The 16,990-nt window shown below is 49.5% G+C and overlaps 3 protein-coding genes across 9 annotated transcripts in view; 1 reads left to right on the top strand and 2 right to left on the bottom strand.

The window, feature by feature from the left end:
• Nucleotides 1–1,075: 1,075 nt before the first annotated feature.
• On the bottom strand, nt 1,076–12,685 carry KLHDC3 (kelch domain containing 3). Of its 4 annotated transcripts, XM_036218245.1 has the most exons (15): nt 12,535–12,685; nt 10,227–10,439; nt 9,876–10,052; nt 9,611–9,726; nt 9,362–9,433; nt 9,016–9,229; nt 8,849–8,935; nt 8,592–8,700; nt 8,397–8,470; nt 4,414–4,561; nt 4,214–4,280; nt 4,034–4,138; nt 3,608–3,682; nt 3,395–3,512; nt 1,897–2,972 (listed from the first exon to the last, which is right to left on the bottom strand). In XM_036218245.1, the coding sequence occupies exons 2-15, from the start codon at nt 10,378–10,380 to the stop codon at nt 2,836–2,838; spliced, it is 1,653 nt and encodes a 550-aa protein (XP_036074138.1). In that variant the 5' UTR covers nt 10,381–10,439; nt 12,535–12,685; the 3' UTR covers nt 1,897–2,835. The 4 variants fall into 4 exon arrangements, with proteins under 4 accessions (XP_015984128.1, XP_015984127.1, XP_036074138.1 ...); XM_016128638.2 differs by lacking the exons at nt 1,897–2,972; nt 3,395–3,512; nt 3,608–3,682; ... (1 more) ...; nt 4,214–4,280; nt 4,414–4,561 and adding exons at nt 6,419–7,036; nt 8,195–8,273 and having other exon boundaries at nt 12,535–12,680; XM_016128642.2 differs by lacking the exons at nt 8,397–8,470; nt 8,592–8,700; nt 8,849–8,935; ... (4 more) ...; nt 10,227–10,439; nt 12,535–12,685 and adding exons at nt 4,665–4,774; nt 5,973–6,107 and having other exon boundaries at nt 1,076–2,972.
• On the top strand, nt 12,605–14,886 carry MEA1 (male-enhanced antigen 1). 4 transcript variants are annotated; one of them, XM_016128644.2, is made up of 4 exons: nt 12,605–12,824; nt 13,479–13,759; nt 13,846–13,948; nt 14,249–14,642. In XM_016128644.2, the coding sequence occupies exons 1-4, from the start codon at nt 12,794–12,796 to the stop codon at nt 14,398–14,400; spliced, it is 567 nt and encodes a 188-aa protein (XP_015984130.1). In that variant the 5' UTR covers nt 12,605–12,793; the 3' UTR covers nt 14,401–14,642. The 4 variants fall into 4 exon arrangements, with proteins under 4 accessions (XP_015984130.1, XP_015984131.1, XP_015984133.1 ...); XM_016128645.2 differs by lacking the exon at nt 12,605–12,824 and adding an exon at nt 12,900–12,999 and having other exon boundaries at nt 14,249–14,886; XM_016128647.2 differs by lacking the exon at nt 12,605–12,824 and adding an exon at nt 12,949–13,109 and having other exon boundaries at nt 14,249–14,886.
• PPP2R5D (protein phosphatase 2 regulatory subunit B'delta) overlaps nt 14,529–16,990 on the bottom strand; it is an 18,265-nt gene continuing 15,803 nt past the window's right edge. Inside the window, exons 13-16 of the mRNA XM_016128635.2 lie at nt 16,265–16,366; nt 16,107–16,179; nt 15,857–15,973; nt 14,529–15,702 (exon numbers count right to left, since the gene is read on the bottom strand). Coding sequence (XP_015984121.1) covers nt 15,565–15,702; nt 15,857–15,973; nt 16,107–16,179; nt 16,265–16,366 — 430 coding nt within the window. The 3' untranslated portion in view covers nt 14,529–15,564. The remainder of the gene's footprint in view (nt 15,703–15,856; nt 15,974–16,106; nt 16,180–16,264; nt 16,367–16,990) is intronic.

The raw sequence follows: 16,990 nt of genomic DNA, 5'->3' as shown, positions 1-16,990 counted from the left end.
CTGTGTTTTTATTCTTGACCTAGCCCTCTGGAGCCAGAGCTTTTTGCCCTTCTCTGGGATCTCATGCTCTTTATGAGACTATACTTCCCCACCAGAAGTCCAGAGAGCCCCCCTGGGCTCGAGTAGTCAGGCTAACATTGTCACTGCATCAGGGACAGGATGGGTCTTTCTCCCACTGCCACCTCTGTGCTGCTGCTGCCCCATGAGCTCTTGCATAGGCTGAGCTCTATGCCACTGTCATCTTCACTGCACTCGTGCAACCCCTTACTCTTCCTCCGTCTCCCAAGGGGACCTACCTGCTCATCTGCAATGGATGAGTCTCCAGCAATTCTTAAGGGGGGAACACACCAGCCATGGCCCCCAAACCCTGTATGTTCCTGTCTACAGTCCCGCTCCTGTGTTGCCCACTGTCCTTAGCACACAAACCCTACCCTGACTCTGGCCGGGTTGATTTGCCCAAATCCAGCCATCCAGTGAGCAGTTCTGACTTTGTCTTTCTCATCAGCACTTGTCTCTACCCTCAGGACTTTTTCATCCAAAGAGGGCAAACACTTCCTAGATGTTTCAGGGTACAGAAGTTTGCTACCCTGACCCCACTGTGAGACTAATCCCATAGCCTCAATTCCTTATATCCCTACAGCTGGTTTGCACACAGAGGATCACATATTGATTCCATTTATATGAAATGTCCCCAAATAGGGAAATCTAGAGAAAGTAGTTTAGTGGTTGCCTAGAACTAGGGGTACTGGGAAGAAATGGGAAGTGACTGCTAGAGGGTATGGTGTTTCTTCTTGGGGTGTTGAAAATGTTACAAAATTTACTAGTGATGGCTGCACAATTCCATTAATATATTAATCATTGAACCATACATTTTAAACAGGTAAATTGTATGATGTATGTGAATTATACCTCAATAAAGCTGTTAACCAATAAAAAAACAAAAGAACAAGAAAAAAAAATAAACCCCACCTAAACAAATCCACATCTGAAGCTCAGGGCTCTCCAATGTCTCTTCTGGGTCTTTGTTGAAGGGAAAAGTAGCAGTTTGAAGGTTTGGGGGACCAATACAGCCTTGTAGTGGACGTAGATATTTTATCGACCACCTTTCATCTGAACCTCCTTCTCATGCTTGGAAATACCCCACCATAAATCTAGATAGACGATAGAGCCACCTTCCATATGTAGAGCCACCTTCCATATGTAAAAGACCAGGTACTTGCTTTCCCAGGATCCCCTTGCAGCCATGTGACCAAGGCTTAGCTAATCAGGTACCTCTGCTGGGAATTGCTCAGTGTAAAGCAGGAGGGTAAGTGGTAAAGCAGCAGTGACATCTTTCCATTAACAAGGTCGGATTTAGAGCGCTTTTAAATGCTCAGACTTACCCCCACACACACTTTTTTTGAGCTTCTTGCCAACCTTTAATGTTTCTATGAACCTAATAGTTCATATTTTCTTCCATCATTGCAGCATCAAGTAATAGATGTTGCTTTCTGCCTTTCATTCTGCCTTTCTTTTCTTTATAGCCTATTTTTAGATTTTAGTCTTCCTAATGTTCTGTAATTTATGATTTATCCAATTATTTTTCAATCATGCTTGAGATTTCCTGGGCTTCCTGATTCTTAGGGTTTATAGTCAGTTCTAGAAAATTCTAAGCCTCTTTAAAATAGTCGCTTCTTCTGGAACTCTGATGTCACACCTCACACTAGCTCGTTTTTTAACCACTTAGTTACAATTTCTCTGTATCCACGTGCTTCATATGTATAACTTCAGATCTACTTCCAGTTTGTTCTCCTCATAGGTATTTAACCTGCTGCTTAACCATAAAGTTTTAACTTCATATGGTGTATTTTTTAGTTTTTAGTTTTTATTTATCTGGTACTTCTTGATATTCATTAGTCATAGTTCTTCTTTAAAATATTTTATATTTTGTATTTTATTTTCAACATGATGCTCATGGTGGTTCTTTGTGTACCTTGTGTTTTCATTGTAAATTAATATTCCTTGAAATTTTATCTGAAGAAATTCCTTGACATCAGAGTTTAAAGTACAATCTTCAAGAGAGGACTGCATTTGCTTCTACCAGGTGCCTAGAGGCACTTACCAACCTGAGGACACTCTGAACTGAATTGTCAGCTTGAGGATTTTGCAGTACTCATAGGCAGAATGGACTGTAAACCCAAACAGTGTTGAGAGCCAGCTGTCCATACATATTATTGGGGAAGCTTTTTGTCCCCATCAACCAACTGCCCTTGCATCCAAAACCAAAGCTAAGTAGCTGAGTTGTGGGATTGGTTCACTCTTCAAATTATGTCATTTTGGGTTTAAATAAGAGGGGTCTCTGACTTCTAACTTTGTAGGAGCCTTACATTTGTTGCTACCCGACATATGTGGCCCATTAAAACAGTTCTGACACCCATGAACCCCACAAAAAAAGCAGAATAAAAAGAATGACAGGAATGTTTATGAACTGGCTCCTATATAAAGTCCCAGTCCTGGGAGCCTTGAACAGACTCCATGGCCTTCACCAGCCTCAAGGTCACTCACTGACACTTTTTCTTCTATACCAGAATCACTGGTTTAGACAAGGATAGGAGAAGGACATGATGACATGATGAACTGGATCCAAGTGGAGGAAGTGTGGCATGGCAAAAGGTTGAGCTGTTCTTACCTAGCCTTGGGGCAGTCCAAGAGCCCATTAGTCATCTCTGAGCCAATTTAGGGGCAGCTGTGATCCTTGTCTTTGAATGAGAAAGAACCAGAACGGGCCAAGCCCAAGTCTATCCCCACAGACCCACTTCTCACTGGGGCAGTGGCAGAGCTGAAGACAGTTCCTTATTAGTCTTTGTTCAAAGGGAGATGTCTCCTGTCCTTGCCTGCATTTCGGCGCCTTTTTCGACTTAAGAAGCTGTCTAACTTCTTGCTGCGTTTTAGCTCCTTGAACTTCTCAGCTAGGGCCAACTGGCGCTGCTCAGCTAGAGGATAGGGAGAAAGAAAGCTGGTAAGCAAAGGAGAAAGCACTCCTTTTTTCCTAGGTATATAATTCTCAACCACTATGCTGGGATACGTGACTTCTTTAGAGTTGTTCACTGGTGTGTATAAGCAAGCTGACTTCTGATTCTACTCTTTCTCAACTCAACCAACTGTGAGCTCTTTTTATGTGCCCAGCCCAGCATATAGGAAAGAAAGAAACAAAGATAAAATCAACACTCCCTGCCCATAATCTAATTGGAGAAACAAGGATGATTACAAATATTTCTACTTTCTTTTAACTTACCATGGGATCCAGCATTCATGTCTCCCTTAGGGTACTGAGGGACCCCCAACACAGTATCCTGCCAGGATGGCCTCCGAATCTGTCCCTGGAACTAGCCTGTGATAGCTGTGCCCCACTCACATTTCTTCAGGAAGTATGGACGATGGCCCTGCTGGGCCTGAGCCCGTCGCTCCTGCTTCAGAGCCAGGCGCAGCTCCTGCTGTTGCTTTCGTTCCTGCTGTGCCATCTCTTGCTGCTCCTGGAGCAAAGGTGAGATAGATGAGTAGGAGGCACTGCGAATCACTTCCTCCTTGAACTGCTCTCATCACTGACACACAATTCTGACTCACTCACCATTCGATGAAGCAGCTGCTGCAGTTTCTCATGCTCCTCACCTGAACGGTGCTTCTTCAATTGCTTCTTCACAAGCTCCATAGTGGAAAATTAATATCATGATTAGCATTCTGTAAATGTTACCTGAAATTCTGTGCCAAGCATTATTCTAAGGTTCAAATGTTAATAACACTGAGATAGAATTATTGTCCTTTTATGATTATAAAACGAGCACAGTGAGGTTAAGTAACTTGCCAATAGTCATACAACCAGTAAACTGATGAAGCAGGATCAGAATATAAGAACCAAATTAGGAAGAGTTAAATCAAACAGGGAGCATTTAACCTACCCACCACTATGCTCCCCGTTCCCTCTGCCACATTCTCTAACCTATGCTCTAGTTTCCCACCATTTAGAAATCCCATGAACAAGTCTCATGCAGCACACCTCTTTTTCTTTGGCTCGGATGTCATTCAGGAATTGATACGTTTTGTCAAACACCTCAGGATTATATTCCCCTGACAAATCGTCAAAGCGGGGGTCCCGGGCTACCTTTGGAGAAAACAGAATATTAAGGAACTGTTTGGTCTCCTTTCACTGAGAAAGCACTTCCTGCCTCTTCCTCACCTTCTTACTGATGGGGACAACTTGACGTAAAAATGGCACCCGGACTTTGGCTGACATTTCCAGAGGCCTATGGTGAAATTAAAGCACAGGTCAAGGGAGCTCCAAACTTGGTCAATAGCCTCCCACCTGCTATCTAAGAAAGAAGACACCTACTTCACAGTCCCAGTCTTCCAACTTCTGAGGCAGGCCTTGCTCCTCACCTGTGCTTATCTGCAACACACGCATTTTGGACAGGTGGCCTAGAACCTTGCTTCTTAGTGCTATTTCCGGCTACCAATTGTTTGTGTGTCTTAGTCACAACTCGGCTCTGCAATTCCAACAGCTCCTCAAATGACATGTTAGATGTGTCTGTGGAAGGGGGTGGGGGTGTAAGACACACGACTCAGCTCAGCATCTCCCATTGCTGGAAAGACATCATCCCATCCTCATTCCTTGGATAACTGATACTTACCAATATTCTCATTAAAGCAATCATTACAGGTCCCAGGTAGCACAGGCTGTAACGGTGCTAAACTGACACCTAACTTCCCAACTGTTCCAGCTTCCTGGGGCTTCCCCTTACTAAAGAACACGTATATGTAAAGCCAGTGGTAGACCAAGCCACAGCCCCTTCTTTTCACCCTCTTTTAAATTATTCCTTTACAGGTTTCCCCACAGGCCCTGTCTCCCTTGTTTAGTTACCATTGCCAATGTTCTGGTTCATACTCTTAGCACCTCACCTCAATCAGTGCTCTAGCCCCCTATCTCCCAACCTCCAGTGTCACTTCTCTCAAAGCTATGCTCCCCACTCCAGCCTGAGCCATCTAAAATACAAATCTGATCTCATCACCCCCAACCCATTTCCACACAAATATACTTCAGATCATGTCACTCCAGAACTAAAACTCCGCAATGGCTTCCATCTTGTCCAGAGTAAAAGCTACAGGCCTCATAATGGCCTGAAAGCCCCTGTGTGACCTAGCCCATTTTCTCTCTCATCTCATCTACTAATCTCCTCTTTCCCATTCCTCTCTAGTCAACTGGTCTCCTCCTAGCAGTTCCCACCTCAGGTCCTTTGCAAGCTGATGTTGCCTCTGCTTGGAGCACTTTCTCGGGATATGTTTATTTACTCCCTTACCACACTCAACTGGTGCTCAAATGTCACCTACTCAGTGAGGCCTTCTCTGATTATTTAAAAGTGCACCCCTCCCCTGTTTTATTTCTCTCCATAGCTCTATCGCCCTTTGGGAAAACTGAGATATAATTAATATGCCATAAAAGTCACAATTTTATTAAAATATATGATCTTGTGCTTTATTGCCTCTTAATATATTAAGTTACTTGTTCTTTTACTGCCTTTTCCAAACGGTAAATTCCACAAGGGCAATTTTTGACTGCTTTATTCACTACTGTTACCTCCAGCATCTAGAACTGCCCGCATACAGTAAATGTTTAATAAATGTTTGCGAACTTTCTTGAATCGTAACCTGCTACCCCTTCCCCTGACTGTGCTTTTGCGTTCAAACGCGTTTTATCCCTGCGGAAATCTCTCATCTCTTTAAGAAACTGCTCAGGATGTCCTGATCCAGGAAGCATTCCCTCTCACGCCCCACTGCACTGAGACTGCTCCTGTGTTGGCCTTTTAGAGAACTCAGCAGGCTCACAGTCACTGCGCTGCAGGCTCGGAGACCAGCCCAGACCCGGAGCCCCGGACCTGGACTTCCTCCCCGCTCCCGGTGCCCGCCGCGCGCTTCCCCTCTGCCCGGCGCCGCATCCTCACCCTTCCGCAGGTCCCCAGGCCCCAGAACCCCACCGTCCCGGACCCTGCTGGGCGACCCGGCGGCCGCCCCGACGCTGGAACTCGCTCTCGACATTGGACCTCACAGCACGACGAAAGCGAATGGCGCTATTTCCGCTCCGGCGGCTCCGGCCCCGCCTCTTCCGGCACCTCGGGAGGCCGAGCCTGCAGCACTGTGACAAACGAGCCGAACACGCCAATGGCCAAGGATGGCCAAGGAGCCTTAGGCCGAAGAGAGGCCCACTCGCGATAACGTCGCCACCTTTTGTTGCATGCCCCTGGACTCTGCGCCGACAAGAAACTAGGGCCAGGCCGTGGTGATATTTGATATTCTAATGCTCTTGGCTGAGAACCCAGAACCTCAGGATCCTACCCCCCTTTGCAAACTCCTGCCAACCCCTCGTATTCCACAAAAAACAGATCACACGTTTGGTTTTTAATTCATTTTTATAAAATCTGAGCTGGCTGAGAGCGTCAGGGTTACAGCAACAGCTCAAGGAAGGGTGGGATTATCTGCTGGTCCTCACCTTCCCCAGCTCAGGGAGAAGGGTTTCATGGCAACAGCTGCAACTCCTTTCAGCTCCCAAACAATGCTCATGGCTCAAGCAAAGGGAGGGGGTAAAAATAGAGCTGGGGGAAGCTCCTGAGGCCCAGACACTGCTTGCTTCTCCCTTATCTCCATTCCCTTCACTTCCCAGCAGAGCATGGCTGGCCTAGGGCAGAGCAGAGGCCCAGGAGCAGTTGGAAGGAGGTGGATGGGACAGCACCAAGGGAAGGGGCCCTTGGCCCAAGGAGGGAGGGAACCGAGCCCTCCCCCAACAGTTCCCCACTGAGTTCACAGCACAGAAAACACCTCTACTCCAACAGCTCCATATGGAGGTATACCCAATCCTGGGTCCAAAGGGGCAGACGGATGAGAGGGGCAGGGGCAGTGAAGACAACAGCAGGCTCAGTGGGGGAAGATGGCAAAAACATCCTCCTATCCATGGGAGGAGACGATGGGGCGACTGATATTGCTGTTGGTGGTCATGGCATTCAGCTCCCACCTGGAAAGCCAACAATGACAGGCAGAAAAGACAAGAGGGAACATCCACCCCCCAGCCCAGAACTGCTCAAACAAAACTATGACCGTCCTAAAGCTCAACCACCCACAGCCACCTCTTCTGTATAGTCCTAAGTTTAACAATCAGGCCCCACCTACCACCGAATCTAATACCACTCCCTTCTCCACCTGTAAGCTCATGTGGACTTCCTGCGTGTGTGTGTGTGTGTGTGTGTGTGTGTGTGTGTGTGTGTGTATTCTTATTCCCGACACCTGGAGAAAAGCATCTGTGTACCCATCTCAGTAAACTTCCCAACCTACCTCTCCTCCTTGGCTCAGATCCAACCAGGCAGCTCTCCCTCCCCCCACCCCACCAGGAATGCCCATTTTTGCTCTCAACTCTTTCTCACTGAGCCTAACTCAGTTCTCCTATTCCCCCTACAGGCCTTCTCCACTCAATTCATCATACTGAAGTTAAATCCCTCTTTTTGACAATTCTGCCATTCTACAAAGATTTATCAAGAACTCCCTTATACCAGGATCCTCACTACAGTCAACTTTGTATTAGGTACTTGCACAAGTGTCAATGGGCCAGCCTATGATCTGTCAGTTTAGCCTATGATCTATCAGTACACACTGTGTCACAAAATACTGAACACACAGACCCTTGACAAGAGTTAAGCTGAACAGATACAAGGAGGGACATGTCGCAGAATGACCCAGAAGGGCACAGTTATACACAAAGTACTTTTGGTGCTTGATTTGGACCTAAGAATGGAATTCAAAGGGAAATAGCTAGGAAAGACCTCCCTTAATTTTAGAACTCAGGTGATCCAGAGGCTCCTAAACATGTCTTTACTTTGGAGCTAGGTTATAAGATCAAATCAAATTTTCTCAGCATGTTAACAAAAACAACTGAATAGGCTCAGGTCTCAGGATGTGATGCTTCTAAGTTTGGTCTGAAAAACAATTTTTTTCATATAATTTACCCAGCTGATAGTTTTAGATCTCCTTCCATCTCATTCTCCGCAAGTATGCTATATCTCCAGCATAACAAAAACTTCTGTCTCCTCCATACTGAGACCAAGCTAATCCAGGTCATACCTGTGCTACCCACTCACCCTCAACCAATCCCTCCTCCTTTCCAACTTACTCACTGTACCTGATATCATGGGGCAAACAGGACTGATCCAGGTTATACTGAATCACAGCCAGTTTACACAGAGTCTTCAGACTAGGGCCTTTAAAGGAGGAATGGGAAAGAGGGAGATGGTCAAAGCCAAGGAAAATGTCCAGTCCTGGATGTCACCACCCACAAACAGGGACCTTGATGGCAGGAGCACTTTGGGAATAAGTGTACTTACTAAAGTCCAAAACGTGTAAGTCAGAATGATCTATAAGGTCAAATTCATCTCCCAGGCCTTCCTCAGGAGATGGACTACAGGGATCAAAAGACAGATGAAGAAAGGAGGAAAGACTACGCATGAGACCCTCTTGCTCGAATGCCTCCCATACTAGTCACAGACTTAGGCCTTTCCCTGCCCCTCTCCCCTCCTAACCTGGTACCCCCAAAGAGGACAATCTTGTCACCAACAATACAGCAGCACTGGCGCCGACGGGGACATGGCCCCTTCCCCTTCGGTTCAATCTTTTTCCAGGTAAAGGAAGCTAAAGAGAAGTTTATATGGAGATTCAGTACCTGCCCACTCCAGATGTCCTCTGCACCCCAACTCCTCATCACCTACTCAGAATTATTTATTTTTTCCCCTTCCCTCTCAATTCTCCTTGTTTCTCCCTTAAAGGCAATGTTCTTTACCAGGGTTAAACTTCCACAGGTCGTGGAAGTGCCGGTTCAGCCTTGCATTATAGCCACCAAAGATGTACAGCTCCCCATTGTAGCCAACTGGAAAGAGAGAGGGATGTCAAGAGTGTGAGGGCAATGGGTGGGAAGGGGGGCTCCCCAAGGACGTAACAGATACTCACAGGCTGAATGGCTCCGGCGCCCCTCGGGCAGCACCGGAGTGGGTGGACAGTCCAGCCAGGCCTCAGTCCTGGTGTCAAAGACTCGGATGCGGTTGCAGTAAATCTCATTGTTGGAATGGAATGGCCCAAAGCGGTCAGCACGACCCCCAAAGACATACATGTGACTACCCAGCATTGTGGCTGAGTGGAAGTCCCTCCAGCGTGCAGGGTTGCCCTGGGCAGGAGCAAAGAGATGAGGGGGTGGGGGTCAGTGCGGAGGCTGGGAGAGGATCTGCTCTCACTGTTGAGCTTCCTATGGTTTCTTCGATTCAGGGTGGGGTTCTGGGGGAAAGAAGAAAGGGCAGACCTTTGTACAGATAAGAGTCCATGTCATGGTGCTGGTATCCAGCTTGTGAATGTCATTGGAAAAGCAATCTGCCTGCGTAGGAAGAGAAAAGAAGTGAAGTAAGGAACAGAAGAGGGAGTCAGTAGTAGTCATTCTCTGACCTTCCAACCCTCCCCTCAAATCTGCAAACCCCAGCCAAAGGCTCCGGTTCCACTATCCTCAACCCCCTTTCCTCTTTCTCACTCCCATCTACTTTCTTCCTTGACCTACCAGCTGCTCATAGCCTCCGAAAATGTACATGGTCTTGCCCAGGACACAAGCTGAATGTCCATCCCGGGCCCCAGGAACTGTTCCTGACACTCGGGGTGTGGACCACTTGTGAGTATCTGAAGGAGAGGAAAGGACAGGCTGGGTAAGCACCTCCGACACTCCCTCCTAGACTTTGGGGTGCCCTATTCCCAGCCCCTCAGCCCATACCTTCCCAGCCCCAAGGGATCACTTGGAGTAACATAATCTTTCTGAAACTCATACTCACTGACGTCGAAGGCATAGAGCACATTGCAGGCCCCTTCTGTGTCATTCCGCCCTCCCCAAAGGAAGACTGTGTCATCGATGAGGACGGTTGAGTGTCCATATCGCATGTAGGGTACCACAGGAGCCTGCCCGCGGATGGCGGGTCTCACCGGGGGTAGCTTTGTCCAACGCAAGGACACTGTGGGCACAACTCTGCTCAACCCGGGAACCTCCCTCCAGTCTATACACCTTTTCTCAAACCAGATTTCATTCCCTCATCCCCTTTGGCCATGAGGACCAGCCCAAAACTCATTTAGCCACCTGTTCCCCTCCCTAATGTGGGTACCCAGAGATGGTCTCAGCATTTGCTTACCTGCATTGAAAATGTGCACATCAATTTGACGCAGTGTTTCATAGTCTTCACCAGAGCAGTAACCCCCGAAGGAGTATACCCGGTGCCCAACAGCCACTGCAGCATGGTTCACCCTGCGGGGCCCGCCCTCCAGGTGCACTGTCCACCGTAACATCCCCTGGGCCACTGGTTACAGCAACATGCCCCCCCGGCACGGCCTGCTGCCTCTGCTACCTGCACACAAGTTAGGGCCACAGGCTACTCAGACAAGTTCTTTGCCTGGCTCACCAGAACTCTGCCCAAGACCAGCCCTTGCCTCTAAGTGTCACCCTGGTGGCCCTCCCACACCACCCCTACACAACTCAGGTGGCTGGCCCTTCCCCAGGGGAGCTGCCAAGGTCAGGGAGCTAGCCCTGGCCTTGTGTTCTCCAACAGCAAAGGGTTGGGCCACTCTGACCTAGTTGCCAGTTCAGAATCTGATCAAAGGCTCAGCATGGTCACCCCCACTCATGGAGGCTCCACTCTATCCCTGACCTGGCACAAGCTCCCAGCTCCCTTCCTAGGTTGGTGCATTCTCTTGTATCTCTAGCTCTGCTCTGCTTACTGCCACCTCTCTAAGAATCTCTGTGCTCTTTACGGTGGGAAGAGGGATCTCAAAATACTCAGAGCTATTAATAGCCCAGTCAACCCCAGACAGTCCATTGAAAGCTGGCATGGGTGTTTCCAAGCAGAAAAGCTTCTAGGCTTTTAGACTGCCACAGTCTCTCTATCCAAGACAGAGTGGGACTGATCCAGGACAGGGACCTCCGTGTTACCATGGATTAAATTAGCCCCTCATAAGGAGCTCAGAAGGAGCTCTTGTCAAGTTCAGCTGTTATCGCCAGGGTCACCCAGGGCCCCTCACAGGCATGAGGAGTTCCTTTGACAGCTGTGCCTGGTATCGCATGTAAGTTTCTGCCAAGACCAGAAACTTAAGCCAGAAGGGTATCTCTCTGCTGGGAACTGAGAGGGTAGGGGTGGAAAGGAGGAGTTTTTCCTCCTGCCACTTCCCCAACTCTGCTATTGTAACAGAAAACAAGCTGTTTCCAGCAGCTGTTCTCTCACTTTGGTCCCTGAAAGAGGAAAGGGGTAGGGGTGTGCATTGGAAAGGGGAAGGGAAGCAAAAATGCCCACAGGCAGGACGGGGAAAAGACACAGGCACAAGAAGTCATGATCTCCTAAAGACAAGCTGCCGAACTAATGATAATGGGTACATCTGAAGGCACCTGCTGGATTTGGGTGAATCATCTCCTCCCTGTTCAAGGAAGAACTTCAGGCACAGGGAAAGCTCAAGTAAGGGAGGCCCCTTGCAAGAAAGAGACATGGCTTTCAGTTGGCTTCCCCACCCCCCCAAACCTCCCTTAACCCCCACCCCAGGCTTTAAATAGCCATTCTGCCAAACCTGAGATAGCCCCAGCAGGAAACTACTCTCACTTCATTACTACTGTCCTCAATCTAAAAGATCTTGGATCAGGGCTTGTGGGGACAGATAGGGAGGTTGAAGGACTTAAGATTGGGAGTCCTTTCTCTTCTCTCACAGCTTCTACTCCCCCTTTAGCTACGTCAAAGTAAGAATTCACAGGGGAACAGAGCAGCAATTTCATGCAAAGGTGGAGAATCTTTGCTTCTCCGTAAGGACAACTCAAGCTCATGGAAAACAAGCCCCCAAGGTCTCAGTGGCTCTGTTATCTTGAGGTTTCCTGGATACTTGATCATTGCCACATTCTTAACTTCTTCAACTCCCTTTATGTGCCTACCCCTTTCCCTGGTCTATTGCAATGTTCACTCCCCATTTCTGGCCTTTGTGATCTAAGAGTTTTGCAGTTTTCTCCTTTTTCCACCACTCCAAGCTCCTCCCTGACAGCTCTCCATTTTCCCTCTTCCATTAAAGGGGGCTGGGGGAAGCTAGTTATTGACTCCTTTCGACCAGAAACATTCCTCCCTGTATATGACGCTGTCTCTGGATTCTTCCAGTCATCCCAACCTCCCCTCCCCCACAGAGCCAGACAGCGACCCCTTCCATTACCCTCAACTTCCCCTTCTCCTAACCCAATCTTCTTTCCAATTCTCTCAGTGCCTCCTCCAACCACCATGTCTTTCCCACCCGTGTCCTTAGCATCTTCCCCCAGCCTTTCCTTCCCCATTAACACTCTCCTTTCCCATCATTCCCTTAGTTCTCTCCCCACCCCCACCTCAGCACGCTCAGGCCCCTCCCCCACGACTCCAGCTCAAGGCAAGGACGTCCTCAGCCCCTCCAATTTTCCTTGTCCCTCAACCCATCCCAGGCTACCTTGCCAGGCCGGGCCGGGGCGGGGCCACGGGTCCTCGCGCTGCCTGCAGCCTAGAACCCGTTGCGCGCCAACCGACGACTCGGTCTCCAACGAGATAAACACAGTCAGGCTTGGTTCTTCCGGCGGGCAGCTGTGTGCGCACGTGCAGTCAAAGCTAAGTGCCGAAAGCCTACCGGGACTTGTAGTTCACGGGTTTCGGGAGGGAAGCGAGGGACTGAGGAGTGAGAAGGAGCCAAAAGAGATTCTACGCACGTGCAGATGTGTCAAGAAAAAACGTTGGGGTCACTGGGTAACGTAGTCCTTTGTTGTCTGGGCAGAGGGTCGCGGAGGCGGGACAAGAGGCGGACTCCTTGTTCTAGCTCGCGTCAATCATGAGCACGGGGCGGGGCTGGAGGACTAGGCACACCAGCACGTCCTGCCCCACCGGAAGTGAAGGTGCGGGTTTGGCCGCGGGCTCTGAGCGGGTGAGGCTCGTGGAGACACCCGCGCCGACAATCGGTGGGGGCGGTGGGGGCCGCCGCAGCTGGGGCCATTTGAGGCGAGCCCCTGGGGCCTGAAGGGCGTTTGTCAGGTGGTACAGAGGGGAACCCCATTGAGAGGGGGAAGGGGGAAGGGTGTCTAGGGGAGCTCGTTTGGTGATCCAGTTCCCAAGCCGGCAAGAGGTGCAGGGGGCGGGGTTCTGGAAGGGTTGTTTGGGGAGGTGGCATGGCCCCCGATTGGGCTGTTATTTAAGAAATGGCCGAGCAAGGCGGGCGGGTCTCGTTTCGAGATAAGAGCCGACATAAAAGGTGGAGGGGCCAAGAAGAGGCTGGGATGGGGTGGGGTGTGGTGCGATGGGGTAGTATGGAGGAAAGTTGGGGACGTTTAAATGTTTTGTGGACGCAGGAGACTACAAGGAGCTGGATGGGAGGCCGAATGTAGACCTGCTTCCTTGTTCTTGCAGCCCCTGCCCGGATGGCAGCAGTAGTTCTGGGAGGAGACACCATGGGCCCTGAGCGTATCTTCCCCAATCAGACTGAGGAACTAGGGCCGCACCAGGGTTCTACAGAAGGCACTGGCGACTGGAGCAGTGAAGAACCTGAGGAAGAACAGGAGGAAACTGGGGCAGGCCCAGCTGGCTACTCCTACCAGCCCCTGAACCAAGATCCTGAACCAGAGGAGGTGGAGCTGGCACCAGTGGTGGATGGAGAAGATGTAGTTGCCGATATCCAGGATCGGATCCAGGTATGGTGGAGGAAGCATTGTTCTGAGCAGGTGAACCTGGTTTCCTTGAAGGTTAGCCCTGAACTGCCTTCTCTCTGGTTCTGCAGGCCCTGGGGCTTCATTTGCCAGACCCGCCATTGGAGAGTGAGGATGAAGATGAGGAGGGAGCTACAGCATTGAGCAACCACAGCTCCATTCCTATGGACCCAGGTAAAAGAAACCAATTTTTTATTCTAGAATAATTATAGAGGAAAGGGACAGGCTAGAGCAAATAAAGCAAAGTCACTCGTTCCGAAAAAAAATGAGTTTGTGATCTCAGGTTTTGCAGACTTCAGAGATTCAGGTGAAGTGCTATTCTTCTAGACTTGGGAAATGGGCAGGCTTACTTAGAAATAGCAGGTGAATTTGGTGACCTCCCTAGCTCAATGGCTCTGGATTAATTCAAAGAATGGGAAGGGAAGCTGGTGTCATTGTTTCTATCCTCTAACTGGTCTCTGCCTGTGATTTCAGAACATGTAGAGCTGGTGAAAAGGACGATGGCTGGAGTAAGCCTACCTGCGCCAGGCGTTCCTGCCTGGGCTCGGGAGATATCAGATGCCCAGTGGGAAGATGTGGTACAGAAGGCCCTCCAAGCCCGGCAGGCATCCCCTGCCTGGAAATGACCTCCTTCAGGTCACTTATTTCCGTACATTTCAGACTGGAACCAGCACAGGACTGAACACATTCCTGGTTGTAATGTCCATCTCCATCCTCCCCACCTCCCTTTCCACATCAAAGCAAATCAGACTCCTTCTCAGAGACCCACTTTATTCAGTTCTGTACACATGGGGACATCGGCCCAAGCCCAACCCACCTTAACATGTATCACTCTGGAGAATAAAGCACCCTATGTACACAGCCAAAAGCTGCACTGCCTATGCCCCTGGAACCCAGGTCTGGCCCTTCTTAGCTCCTTGCCACTCCGTGGTGCCTGAAAGGGACAAGGACCTGCCCAGCATTAGCACAAACAAGGGAATAAATAGGTGTTGGCAGGAGCCATGCTTGGGGCACTGCTCCCTGCTTATTTCCTTCTAGCTTTGGAATCCAAAGGCATAGGAAAGTAGTCAGCCCCAGGTGGTCCCTTCTCTATCTGTGATCCCAGGGCTGCTGCTCACCAAAGAGCACAGGGTAGGGTATTTATCCTCTTCTCTTGGTCCATCTGGGCCCTTTATTCTTCACCTACTGTCCATAGCCTATGTGTTTCTCCATTTGACCTCCTCACATAGGCAGGCAGGGGGTAAGAGAAAATAATACAGCCCCCTCAGCCTGCACACTGCTGGGGCCAGGGGCCTCTTTGTGCTGTTAGAGGTTGGTGCCCCTCCAGCTACTGATTCCAGGGGTCAATGGGACTTGACATAACTTTGGTGAGAATAATCTCTTGCTGCTCCCTGTGTGCCTCTGCAGGGAAAGGAGAGGAGAGACCCCTGGAGTTCAAATTAGGATAAAGAGGAGGGAGAGGAGCATATATGTATTCCTGTGTGTATTTCTCAGAGCAGCCTCAGGTAGCTGTGGGGTTAGGAGCAGGAGGGGCACAGACATCCCCAGTTGTCTGAGTACTGAGAATCTCAGCCTGTCTGTACTAGCCACAGGGAGGCATGAACACATTTTGGGGAGAAGAGGGACCACTCTGTGGGTGTCCCTACTTCAAGTGCCGCATGACCCTCCCTAGAGTAGCTAGAGAGGCACTGCCTTGCCCCATGTCAGCCAGTGGGGAGCAGAGGGTGGAGGGCTAGGGCGGCGTCCCAGGGCTGAGTGGGATGTGGCCCTGTGGAGGGAAAATTAGGGCGTCAGAGAGCCTCCTGGCTGGCAGTTAAGAACTCTTCTGCACGCTTATGCGCCTCCAGTGCCTTAATGGTGTACACGTCCTGGGGCAGCTCTGACTTCCTCCGAAGCAGCACTTTCTCCTTCTTGATGTCCTTCAGCATCTGTGTGTCGATACAAAGAAGGTGAGGAATAGTGACCAAATCCCAGTATATTCTATTATTTCCTCCCCTTATTCCTTGGCTCTGCCACTCCTGTCTCCTTTCCCTTTCAGAGCTGTCTTTATTTCTGCTCCCTCCTCCCTCTGGGCCCTGCCACCTGCACAGCCTCTGTCTCCACTGTCCTCTTCAGAAGCTGAATGTCCTCTGCAGTGGGGGTCTCTGTCTCCATTGAGTACACAGGAGGCAGTGGTGGCGGAGCTCGGAACATGGGATACTGAGAAGGAAAGGAGGCATGGATGAGTGGAGAGAGCCACTTCAGAAGTCTGAACCTGTTTGCCTCTATTCCTCCTCAAACCCTCAGCCCAAGATGGGCCCCTCAGTTCAGGGCAGTGGCAGAAAAACCTCACCTGGGGATTAAGTCGGGCCAGCTCCTCAATCTTTTGCCACATCTCTTCTCTTTCCTTCATTCGGAACCTGCCCCTGAGTGAATAAAAACAGGAGGGGGGCTGGGCTTGAGAGAAGCAAAGGGGGATGGTGGTAGATGACCAAGTAGAGAGATACTCACTTCTGCTTCTCTGCCTTGTATTGTTGTGTGCAGTCATCAAACAGCTTCTGATTCATCTCCATAAACAACTTCAGAGCATTGTAGATCAGTCCATGGATTGTCCTGCCACCAGAAGAAAGACGAGGTATAGAAAGGCCAGAGCCTGCCCTTAGTACTAGGACCCCAATTTGCTCTTTCCTAGGATGTATCTACTAAGAGCTTTCTCATTTACTACTATTTCACAAGTCACTGTACAATATAAGCTCATCTCTCTGATTAAATCATGTGACTTGAGATTGGCATTTCAGAATCTTTACAAATATTGGTCTGTCGTCCATCCTTCCTCCCACCCCAAAACCTACCTACTTCCCACTACTTTCTACACACTAGCCCACACCAATGGGTTCCCAGCAGCATGATGTGCATCTGCATCACAGTGTACTTGCTTGTAGTGGGAAAGCCTTTTCACAACACTGGGATTCAGCACATACTAAGATCACATCAACTTCTCACAGCATGGAATTAAGTCTCCAAAGCTACAGAATATCTGACCACAAGAAGAGGTAATATATAGGCCACTGCTCCTCTGTTGGGTATTGCAAGGTCTCCACATAGGTATCTTTTCTCCCCAGTCGGTCCCTCAAGATCCTATCAACAGGCAGTGGGCACCAGCCCCACTTGTGAGTAACCAGATGAGACCACACTGGCTCTTAAGTTCTTCCATACCCTCACGGGTTCCAAAACCAG

Source organism: Rousettus aegyptiacus, unplaced genomic scaffold (assembly GCF_014176215.1).
Source record: "Rousettus aegyptiacus isolate mRouAeg1 unplaced genomic scaffold, mRouAeg1.p scaffold_m13_p_1, whole genome shotgun sequence".
NCBI lineage: Eukaryota > Metazoa > Chordata > Mammalia > Chiroptera > Pteropodidae > Rousettus > Rousettus aegyptiacus.
Note: the sequence above shows the minus strand (reverse complement) of the source record. Positions and strands in the feature narration are given on the sequence as shown.